The 12,049-nt window shown below is 45.8% G+C and overlaps 1 protein-coding gene across 2 annotated transcripts in view; it reads right to left on the reverse strand.

The window, feature by feature from the left end:
* Nucleotides 1-12,049, reverse strand: part of ZNF398 (zinc finger protein 398) — a 33,400-nt gene that overhangs the window by 18,696 nt on the left and 2,655 nt on the right. For both annotated transcript variants that reach the window (XM_058723926.1, XM_058723925.1), the window contains exons 2-4: nucleotides 8,844-9,239; nucleotides 850-976; nucleotides 188-301 (exon numbers count right to left, since the gene is read on the reverse strand). In XM_058723926.1, the coding sequence (XP_058579909.1) occupies nucleotides 188-301; nucleotides 850-976; nucleotides 8,844-9,239 (637 nt within the window). The remainder of the gene's footprint in view (nucleotides 1-187; nucleotides 302-849; nucleotides 977-8,843; nucleotides 9,240-12,049) is intronic.

Below are 12,049 nucleotides of genomic sequence, written 5' to 3' on the forward strand. Positions count from 1 at the left end.
GGCCACGGACTGGCAATCTCTAATACTCCCTCCTATTTAAGTGTCTGAGGGTCACGCGTTACTCACGGTCTAGCTGATTGAGATTGGAGAGGCTCTAGAAGCCCCAAGCCCTGCTTACTTAGTTCTGAGCCATCGTCTCTGACCAGGAAGGGGAGACAAGGAGGGGATCATCTCCTCTCCTACTTACCTTCACTGGGGTCAGTGGGAATCTCACTCTCCTCTGGTCCTGCCTGCTCCTCTGTGTTATGCTCTCCTTCCGGCTGAATCTGAGATAAGACATCAGGTTGATTCATGGCATAATCTAGGAGAGGAAGAAGGAAAAGGAGATATGACAAAGAGCTCAATGAGGATGACAACTAATTGCCATTAAGGCTGAATTGTAGGCTTTGAGGTCCACAGTCCCAGGGAAGTTGTTTCAGATTCTAGAGCACTCCTCCCCTTCCATTCCCCTCCTGTACGGATGACATCTCTTGGAAACGCACACGAGAGGAGAGGTGATGGGAAAGGCATGTGTGCTACTTTAGCACTGCCCACCTGCTGCTTTCACTGAGGAAGAGGGACAGTTGCCTCAAGGGGGAGAACAAGGCCCTTTCAAAGTGAAGAACACCTATGGAAACCACTGCAACTGGGAGACCCCTAACCCTGAGCTTCATTCTCCATCCAATGAACTGGCAGGAGAGATTATGATTTCCTACTTGTGAAGGGTGAACTGGAAATCTCTGGCTTGCACCTAGAATCTGAAGTGTGTGGGGACAGAGGGAAAATGAGGACCACTGGAGGGAAAGGGACTGCTCTAAGCCCCCGTGGAGCTGGGGTCCCCTCATTCAAAAGGCGCCAACTTAGCCTCACCCATGGAGATAAGAGACTCGTAGTTGCCCTTCATGATATTCTTGTAAAGCTCTTTTTGCCATTCTTCTAATTTTTCCCACTCTGGAGTGGAAAAGTAGATGGAGATATCATCAAATGTCACAGGCACCTGAAATTATAATCATATTGGAGTTAGTCCCTCCCACTGCAATTCAGTCATTTAGCCAATCTTACTAAGTGCCTAGTTGTCACACAAAGACTGTGTGGGATGCAGGAGGGATACAGGAAAAACAGGGCACAGACCCGACCTCTAGGAGTTGAAGACATTTTCAAGGAGAAAGGCAATAAACTTTAGAGCCACGAGTTTTGGGAGGTTGGAGCACATGACTTGTAAACAGTCCCTCATGGAGAGAGGCACAGATGCAAAGCAGTATATAATTCACACAATACAACATGTTCTGAATACCCACTACGTACAAGCTTTACCCTAAGTGCCAAGATTACAAAAATATGGTTTCTGCCCAAAATAAGCATATGGTCACATTCAAATTGAAGACATGGACCAGAAATTTTGAATATCGAGCTATAATAGGGCTGGGATGAGTCTAGAAGAGATGGGGCTCTGGTGGGTTATTAACAGGCCTAATGGGAACAGGAAAAACATGTAAGCATGGAAGACCGGAGATTACTTTCAGAGAACAATGATGAAGCCTGCCGAGTTGGGAGCTCGGGCTTCATGTAGGGAATGGTCATACGCAGAACAGAATCCCCCCACCCTCTGGCAAAGTTTCATCCAAAGCTAGGCACTTTTCCCTAGGTAAAAACTGGAAGGTTCGGGGCGCCTGGGTGGCGCAGTCGGTTAAGCGTCCGACTTCAGCCAGGTCACGATCTCGCGGTCCGTGAGTTCGAGCCCCGCGTCAGGCTCTGGGCCGATGGCTCGGAGCCTGGAGCCTGTTTCCGATTCTGTGTCTCCCTCTCTCTCTGCCCCTCCCCCGTTCATGCTCTGTCTCTCTCTGTCCCAAAAAAAAAAAAAAAAAAATGTTAAAACTGGAAGGTTCTTCTGTAATGAAGTATAAGAGTTGCCTGGGGAATTTAAGGTACCTAGTACGGGCACTATCACCTCATTCTGGCATCTAGCTGGTCATAAGGCTAGCTCACCCTCCTGTCACTGGACAGCTTCCTGTAGTTAAATTCTGAAATACAAGCTAAGCACTAAGTGTCAATGCCCATTTAGCAAAGTCAGCCACTTGAACAAGAAAGACTAAAATGAGGGAGGAAAATGTGGAAGGAAACAAATACCCAGGCAACAGAATTTAAAAAACAAAAACAAACCACCACCACCTCCTAACTAGTATTCCCACAAAGATTTGAGATATTACACCACCCGTAAAATAAAAACAGGATGCTATGGAAAAAGGAAGATCAGAGAAGAAGAAACATTTCTGGTATCTACTATACACACACACACACACACACACACACACACACACACACACACATTTTTTTCCCAAAATTAAAAAATTCAATGAAAACCATACATATTTATTTTCATAAACTTAACATACCCATTAAGAGTCAAAGGTCTATACAATACTATGAGGCAACTGGGTTTATTTTCTAATTGCTTCATTTTCCAACTAGAAATTTTGTTCTTTAGGGGCTAGAACTTTAAATTACTTACTTTACACTTGCTTAGCACCTGAAGCCAGGGTGAGGGCAAGTGTAGATGACATAATTGTATCTAATGTCACTACACAAAAGATTTGTGACACCTTACAACAAAACACATGACAAAATAATGATTAAAAAAAAAAATGGATCAGGATGGGATTCTGGTTCAAGGCTATGAACTAAACACATATGTATCTTCCTTCCCTCCCTGAGTTCTACTGAAATGACAGTAAATAAAATCAGCAGGGACTAAATCTTTTTTCTTTTAATGTTTTTTTATTTTTGAGGAGGGGAGGGGCAGAGAGAGAGGGAGACAGAGAATCCAAAGCAGGCTCCTCACTGGGAGCACAGAGCCCAATGCAGGGCTTGATCTCATGAACCACGAGATCATGACCTAAGCCGAAGTCAGACACTTAACTGAGCCACCTAGACACCCCATAAATCTAAAGCAATGCCAAGAATAAGGAGAAGCCATCACTAGACCAGAGTTTTTGATGAGTTTCGCACCGAGACCCAAACGATGGGCACACTCTGGGGGTCCAGGGTGTAAGAGGAAGCCGCAGCTCCGCGACTCCGTGAAGGACAGACTGCAGTTGAAGAATCCAGAGATTTCCAAGCTCAAAGCTGGTAGAGACAATGAATGAGTGGGAAGAAAAGTGATTATGGGTTGCAGTTTGAAGGTCTATCTTGGGACTAGCAGGGACCCCTCCACTGCCCTGGCAGAGGGAGGAAGCGGCAGCGTTTACCCCAGAGCTGAAACGGCGGACATCACCTCTAAGGACATCTAACAGTCCAGCCCGCCTGGAGACAGCATGCACTTCCAGGGGGCATGCGATGACACAGAGTACCGCTTCCCTCCTGGTCTCTGGGTGGTCCCTGCACCCCCTACTTGCTCCTCACCAGGGCACCTCAGAGCAAAGCCCAACTATGTCTAGCATCAATGGAGGCAGCTCTCTGCTGTAAAGGAAAGATCTTTTGGTTAAACAGACTCACACAGTGGCCGAGGAGACATGCCAGCTTCCTGTCATTAACCTATTAATCAGTTGAGCCTGTCACTTATGGACACACAACCTAGGTTTACTCAATATTAAAAAAATGATGCTGTGAGGATACACAAACACTACAAACGATCCTAGAAGAAAAGCAATGAACAGGGGCATCTGGGTGGCTCAGTCGGTTAAGCATCCGACTTCGGCTCACGTCATGATCTCACAGTCCGTTGAGTTTGAGCCCCGCGTCGGGCTCTGTGCTGACAGCTCAGAGCCTGGAGCCTGCTTCAGACTGTGTCTCCCTCTCTCTGACCCTCTCCCATTCATTCTCTGTCTTTCTCTGTCTCAAAAATAAACAAACATGAAAAAAAAACAAAAACAAAAAAACAATGAACAAATCAAACACGCCTCTAATACATATTCCCAGAGACATTTGAATATCACATCCATTTAAATAAATTCAGGTTGCTTCAAAAAAAGGAGATAGAAATAACTATTCTTGAAAATTAAATATGTAATTTTTTAAAAATGTTTATTTATTTTTGAGAGAGAAAGACAGAGCGTGAGTGGGGGAGGAGCAGAGAGAGAGAGGGAGACACAGAATCCAAAGCAGGGTCCAGGCTCCAAGCTATCAGCACAGAGCCCGATGCGGGGCTCGAACCCAAGAACCATGAAATCATGACCTGTGCTGAAGCCGGTCACTCAACCAACTGAGCCACACCCAGGCGCCCCTAAATATGTAATTTTTAAAATAAAAATGAGAAAGGCTGGAAAGGAAGGTGATGAAACTCTAAAAAGATGAACAAGAGGCTCCTGGGTGGCTCAGTCAGTTAAGCATCTGACTCTTGATTTCAGCTCAGGTCAGGATCTCATGGATCGTGGGTTTGATCCCTGCATCAGGTTCTGCACTGACAGTGCGGAGCCTGCTTGGGATTCTCTCTCTCTCCCTCCCCCCACTTGCACATGCGTGCGCTCTCTAAATAAATAAATAAATAAATAAATATGGGGCGCCTGGGTGGCTCAGTCAGTTAGTTGGGCGTCCGATTTCAGCTCAGGTCATGATCTTGGCAGTTTGTGAGTTCGAGCCCTGCATCAGGCTCTGTGATGACAGCTCAGAGCCTGGAGCCTGTTTCAGATTCTGTGTCTCCTCCTCTCTCTGCCCCTCCCATGCTTGTGCTCTGTCTCTGTCTCTCAATAACAAATAAATGTTAAAAATTCTTTTTTAAATAAATAAACAAACTTAAAATTTTTTTAAAGGTGAGGGGCACCTGGGTGACTCAGTCGGTTGGGCGACCAGCTTCAGCACAGGTCACAATCTCATGACTCGTGGCTTCAAGCCCCGCGTCGGGTTCTGTGCTGACAGCTCAGAGCCTGGAGCTTGCTTCAGATTCTGTGTCTCACTCTCTCCCTGCCTCTCCCCCGCTCACGCTCTCTGTCTCAAAGGTAAATAAACATCAAAAAACATTTTTTTTAATAAAAAAAATTTTTTTAAGGTGAATAGGGGGTGCTTGGGTGGCTCAGTCGCTTAAGTGTCTGATTTCAGCTCGGGTCATGATCTCACAGTTCATGAGTTTGAGCCCTGTCGGGCTCTGTGCTGACAGCTCAGAACCTGGAGCCTGCTTCAGATTCTGTGTCTCCCTCTTTCTCTGCCCCTTCCCCGCTCATGCCCTTTCTCTCTCTCAAAAATAAACATAAAAAAATTCTTTTGAAATAAAAAACAGAAAAAGGTGAATAATAGGAAGGGAAAGTTAGAGACAAAGATCACAACCCACCATGAGTCAGGTGGTAGTTCCAGAAAAAACAGGAGAAATGGGGATGAAATATTCTACAAATAGGATTATGGAAGAAAAGTTTCCAGAGCCGAACAAGACACCCATCTTCCGAATGAAAGAGAACACCAAGTGTGTGACACAAATGTTAAAAGACCTATACGAAGACACACCCTCAACACGTTTTAGAAAAACAAGTACAAAAAAACACACCAAGTACAAATGGGAAGATTCTAGAGAACAGATTTCTTGTAAACGGATTTGGTGTTCATTTGGAATTAATGCAGAAATATTAATTTGGAATTGATTTGGTATTCAGGTTTATCATCAATGGCATTCGATGTTATGAGACAAAGGACCGATGCCTTTAAAATTCTGAGAGAAGTGGAGTATTCAGCCTTAAAACGGAAATGCTGACACAACATGGGTGAACCTGGAAGATGTTGTGCTGAGTGAAATAAGCCAGTCACGGAAGGACAAATAGTGTATGATCTCATTTATATGAGGGACTCAGAAGAGTCAAATTCACAGAGACAGAAAGCAGAATGGTGGGCGCCAGGGGCCGGGGCAGAGGGGCTGGGGGATTAGCGTTTAATGGAGACAGAGTTTCAGTTTGGGAAGTTCTGGAGATGGATGGTGTTGGTAGTTGCACAGTGATGTGAATGTACTGAGTACCACTAAACTGGGCATTTAAACGCGGCGAAAATGGTACATTTTAGGTTGTGCACATTTTACCACAGCTTAAAATTGAAAGTAAGAAGAAAACTGAGGGAAGATTATTCTGAACTTGGCACTCAGAAGTAAGGACAGGGTCACCTGGTGGCGGGGGCGGGGGGGAGGGGTTCAGTCAGTAAGTGTCCGACTCTTGATTTTGGCTCAGGTCATGATCTCATGGTTCATGAGTTTGAGCCCTGAGTCAGGCTCTGTGCTGACAGTGAGAAGCCTGCTTGGGATTCTCTCTCCTGCCCTTCCCCAGCTCTCTCTCTCTCTCTCAAAAAGAAATAAACAAACATAAAAAAAATAAATAAATAAAGACAGAATAAGAAGAGTATTTTCAACAAAGCAAAAATGCAAATTTTGCTTCCCATATTTAAAGCTAATAAATCTCTAATATGTTCTAACTTTATGAAGATATCTTAAAGAAATATCACATTATCTTCTATACGATTTTGGAGTTTAAGATGGAGAGTTTAAACATTATCCATTTATCTAAGTAAGACAATGGGCGCACACTTTAACTTAACTTTTCTACTAATCTTATGGCAATACTAAGTATAAATTATCCCAAAGAACTCCTGGAGGGGCTCCAGACACACAAGTAAAACACACTGGGGAAGGTTCTCTATCAGATGCTGACTCTGATATCCCTCCCTGCAAACCTGGAAAGAGGCATCGGTCATCATTCTCTCCCTTTTCTCCCTTCCCACTCACTCTTCAACCTGCCCTTCCCAGACTTCTATGCCCCGCGTCTTAGCAAGGTCTCCGGCAAGGTCTGTGTTGCCAAATCATACTCTGTCTGCATCTTTCTAGACCTCTCAGTGACATGCAATCCAAATGACAGCTTTCTCCTTGAATGCTTTTCCTCCTCGTCCTGTGATGCCACATACACTCCTATCCTGTTTCCATCTCGCTGGCCACTCCTTTTGGTCTCCTTTGCCAGCTCTGCGTGCCCCTGGAGCATGGTCCTTGGACTCTTCTCCCTGCTTCGCCATGCTTTCTCCTGAGGCAATCACCTCCAGTCTCAGGACTTTCAACAGGGTCTGTGCACCCATGACTGCCAAATATTACTCTGCTCTGAGCCGCGGGGACCACTTAACATCTCTCCTGACTGTATCACGGGCACCTCAAACCTAATACTGCCAAAAGAGAGCTCCTAATTCCTTCCCACTCCTCAAGATAGTCCCCATCTCAGTAAATGTCACCACCATCCATCGGGTTCTTGGAGCCAAAAGCCTAACAGTCAGTAAACCTAAGGTGGTTAAGAGAATATGCTCTGGAGCCAGCTGGGTTGCAATACTACTCTATTACTTATATTTAGTAACTAAATGATCTTGGGCAAGTTAGGGTTCCTATGAAAATAACCAAAGCCCTTAGAACAAGTTCTATGTAAATTATCACACACTAAATTTAAAATTATCGTTGTTCTTCATTACCAAATTCCCATCCGTGACTTCTACCCAGCATCTCCGCCAAAAGTCCAGAATCTGCCCACTATCCATCTCCACCACGGCTACCCTCACCCAAGCCACTCTCATCCCTCCCACTGCTGCAGCTGCCTCTTGTTTTCTCCCTGCCTCTATTCCTACCAACCTGATCCGTCTCCTACGGAGCAAAGTGATTTGTCCAAAATATCAACCAGATAGAACTCCTCTGCTTAATACCCTCAATTTCTTTCCATTATACCCAAGATAAAACCAATTCCTTACCTTGGTCTCAGACCCCTACATCAGTGATTCACAGCCCCGGTTGCACATTAGACCCCACCACAGAGCTGTTAAGATTTGTGTTTTAGCCTCATCCAGGACCCACTAAATCAGAATCTCTAGGTGTGATGCCCACCAAAATGGAAAAAGCCCTCGGGTGATTCCTATGTACAGTCAGTGCTGAAAAACACTGCCCTAAATGACGTGACCTCATCCATTTCTCTAGGCACAGGCCTGTTTTCACCGCATACCAGCTAATGGGTTTCCCCTTGCCTTCAGTGTTCCACGTTTGTTTGTCTTCGGGACTTTGCACGGGGCATCGTCACCGCCTAGAAAGTTCTTCCTCAGATCTTCTCACAGCTGCGTCCTTCCTGTCGTTCAGTCTCAGCCTAAATATTAGCACCTTTATGAGAGCTGCTCTGAAAACCCACCAAAAACTAAATCACTGAATAGCACTTTTTTTAATCTACTTGCACCTAAAGGGATTTATATTCTTGTCTGTTTATATTTTCTGTCTTTCTCCACTAAAATTTAAGCTCCAGGGAAGCTTACATGAATTGTTCAGTGCTGTGCCTCCAGGATATAGATATTCAGTAGACAGTATGTGCTCAGGAAAACCAGATGCCTCGAGGCTATGTTCCATAGATTAAGAATGAAGTTTATTTTCTTCTGGTGTATGGGCCACTCCCTGCAGAAGGGCCGGGCCCTAGCCCCACAACATACTTCCGTAAAGGGTACTAAAGGGCAGGATCATGCCAATCCTAGGCCTACGGAGAGCCCCAAACCATCTACTTGCCAGCTCTTCCCCCAGACTCCTCTTTTCACCAGAATTACCAACAAATTCATAAGGGCTGACTGAAATGATATTTAATTTAGCTTCCGCACCAAGAACGAAGCAGACAGGTTAACAAAGACAAAAGGGACTCGGAGATAAAGGACAGGAGAAAGCTGAAGAGAAAAACAAAATCTGCCAGGTAGCCAACGCTGAATTGGAAAGAGGTTTCTAATCTTCAGTCGGACACTTCAATTCAAATCACAGCTAAATTGAACGTGAAATGTTTCCCAAATAGATGAACAAAACCCAACTTAATCGCTCCTTTAGCCTGACTGGCCAACAGGATCCCTTACTCCTAGTCTATGGACTAGTGGTACCACTTTCCACCCAGAAGGGGCGAGGGAATTACCTTCGGGATATCCCCTTTGATCCCCGGCGGCAGTCGCAGGATCCAGAAGTTTCGGTTTCTCAGCAGGTTCTCCAAGTTCTCCAGCCGCCTCTGCAGCAGCCCGTACTCCTGCAGCAGGGTCCCCAGCACGGCCCACTTGCCCTCCAGCTGGTTCCCGAGATCAGCCACTGTCTTTTCACAGCTGGCCAGCTTCTTCTCCGCCGTCCCCGTCCGTCCTTCCAGGTGCAGGAGGCGCCGGCTGTGGACCTCCACCTTTCTCTCAATGGCCTGCACGGCTGCCACCACCGTCCACAGGGAGATGGCTGCCGTCTGCAGATGGGCCTCGTTTGCTGCCGGGGGCGTGGGAAGAGGAAGGGGCTGCAGGGAGGTAAGGCATTCAGAGTCCCATTCAGAAGTCTGTACGCGGTGGAGAGAGGAGACAAGACACTGAGTGTTGGAAGGAACCTAAGCCAAACTAAAATCAAAGAAGGACTGGTTAGCTGGTTAACCAGCTGTGATTCATCTAAATACAGTTTTAGCACTGCCTGCAAAAGCTTCATCTTTACGGTGCTCGTCAGCAGCAAAAGCCAAGAGGACCGCTTTGGCGGTTCAGGGATGAATGAAGTCAGTGAGGGACACTGGATTCAGAACCAGCCTGGCCTATCCCCTGGGGTGTTTCGCTGTAGAGCCAATTGTCCAGAGGCTCGGGTTGCTGCTGCATCCTCTATTTCTGGAAAAGGCCTACGTGCACCAGATCTTTCTAGGTTCCTCTGAACTCACGGCCCTCTGATAAATCCTTTATTGATTTATGCTCCAGCCCTGTCCACCACCCTGCTTACGAACCTCAACCGTACCATTCTGTAATACTTTAAAAAGCTGAGAGTATTGAGTATGGAGAAAACATATTTTCAAGTATTTGATGGTTCTAAAACGTTAGGCAGAACAGACTTTTTTCAATTAAAATTTTTTTTAATGTTTTAAATGTTTATTCAGTTTTGAGAGAGAGAGAGAGAGAGAGAGAGAGACAGAGTGCAGGAGGGGCAGGGGCAGAGAGAGAAGGAGACACAGAATCTGAAGCAGTTCCAAGCTCTGAGCTGTCAGCACAGAGTCCGACGCAGGGCTCGAACCCTCAAACCTGCAAGATCATGACCCGAGCCAAAGTCGGATGATTAACCGACTGAGCCACCCGGGAGCCCCCTTAATTAAAAATTTTTTTAACGTTTATTTATTTTATTAAAAAAATTTTTTTTTTAACGTTTACTTATTTTATTTAAAAAAAAAAATTTTTTAACGTTTATTTATTTTTGAGACAGGGAGAGACAGAGCATGAACGGGGGAGGGTCAGAGAGAGAGAGGGAGACACAGAATCCAAAACAGGCTCCAGGCTCTGACCTGTCAGCACAGAGCCCGACGCGGGGCTTGAACTCACGGACCGCGAGATCATGACCTGAGCCGAAGTCGGATGCTTAACCGACTGAGCCACCCAGGCGCCCCAATGTTTATTTATTTTTGAGAGAGAGGGTGCATGTGCAAGAGAGCAGGGAGGGGGGGCAAAGACAGAGGGGGTCAGAGGATCTGAATCTTCGCTGAGAGCAGAGCAGCAGAGAGCCCAATGTAGGGCTTGAACTCACGAACCGTGAGATCATGACCTGAGCTGAAGTCGGACACTTAACTGACTAAGCCACCCAGGTGCCCCCAGAACATTATCATTTTTTATTTAATGTTTAATATTTTAAATATTATATTGCATTTATTCCAGAGGGCAGAACTAGAACATGGAATTTTCAGGCAGGCAAACTCTGTCCTACATAAATAATTTTTGAAACTAGATCTTTCCAAGAAAATACCAGGCTGCCCCATCACTGAAAATGCTGTGAAATAAAATGTATATTAAAAAAAAGAAATTCCAGGGAACCTAGGTGGGTCAGTCTGTTGAGTGTCCAGCTCTCGCTTTTGTCTCAGGTCATGATCCCAGGGTCATGAGACACAGCCCCCGCTGAGCGTGGAGCCTGCTTAAGATTTTCTCTCTCATCATCCGACTTCAGCTCAGGTCATGATCTTGCGGTTCTTGGGTTCGATCCCTACACCGGGCTCACTGCTATCAGTGCAGATCCTGCTTCGGATCCTCTGTTCTCCTCTCTCTGCCCCTCCCCCACTTGCACTCTATCAAAAATAAATAAAACATTAAAATATTTTCTCTCTCTCTGCCCCTCTCCCTAGCTCATGGTCGGTCTCTCTCTCTCTCTCTCCAAAATGAAAGAAAGAAAGAAAGAAAGAAAAGAAAGAAAGAAAGAAAGAAAGAAAGAAAGAAAGAAAGAAAGAAAGAAAAGAAAGAAAGAAAGAAAGAAAGAAAGAAAGAAAGAAAGAAAGAAAGAAAGAAAGAAAGAAAGAAAGGTAGGTTCTACAACATAGGGGAGATTGGACCAGAATGACCTCCACAAAGCCTTGCGACTCTACGAATTTGACAACCCGCTCCCTGGCCACAACCTCCCATCTCTCCAGCTCACCCACCACCTGCTCTGCAATCCCATTAAACCCCTGCCCAAGCCATTTGCTCCTGGCTTCCCAGCCCGTTACAGGCTTTGTTTCCTTCCTCGGTGCATCATTTCAACCACCTTCAACCCCTTTCTGTCTTTCTGCCTCACCTGCTCCAGCTCTGAATCAGTCTAACTGTTCCTTCTCTGCTCCTGTAAGCAAGCTGGTAAACCCTACTAAAGGAAGTCACACGACAGGGAAAACTGGTGTCACCCCACACCAGTGGTCTCTAAGCTCAGCAGGAACTCAACATTGTCTGGTGCCCCCTACGCTTTTCTTCCCATTCCATATAGTAGCCACTGCAACCCCCCGCACACCCCTTAAACTTTTAGTACAACGCTTCTCAAACTAACGTGCCCGAGAATCATCTGCAGATCTCGTTAAAAGGCAGACTTTGACGGTTGAGCGTCCAACTCTTTTTTTTTTTTTTTTTTTTTAATTTTTTTTCAACATTTTTTATTTTATTTTTGGGACAGAGAGAGACAGAGCATGAACGGGGGAGGGGCAGAGAGAGAGGGAGACACAGAATCGGAAACAGGCTCCAGGCTCCGAGCCATCGGCCCAGAGCCTGACGCGGGGCTCGAACTCACGGACCGCGAGATCGTGACCTGGCTGAAGTCGGACGCTTAACCGACTGCGCCACCCAGGCGCCCCGAGCGTCCAACTCTTGATTTCAGCTCAGGTCATGAGAT

Source organism: Neofelis nebulosa, chromosome 4 (genome assembly GCF_028018385.1).
Source record: "Neofelis nebulosa isolate mNeoNeb1 chromosome 4, mNeoNeb1.pri, whole genome shotgun sequence".
Classification (NCBI taxonomy): Eukaryota; Metazoa; Chordata; class Mammalia; order Carnivora; family Felidae; genus Neofelis; species Neofelis nebulosa.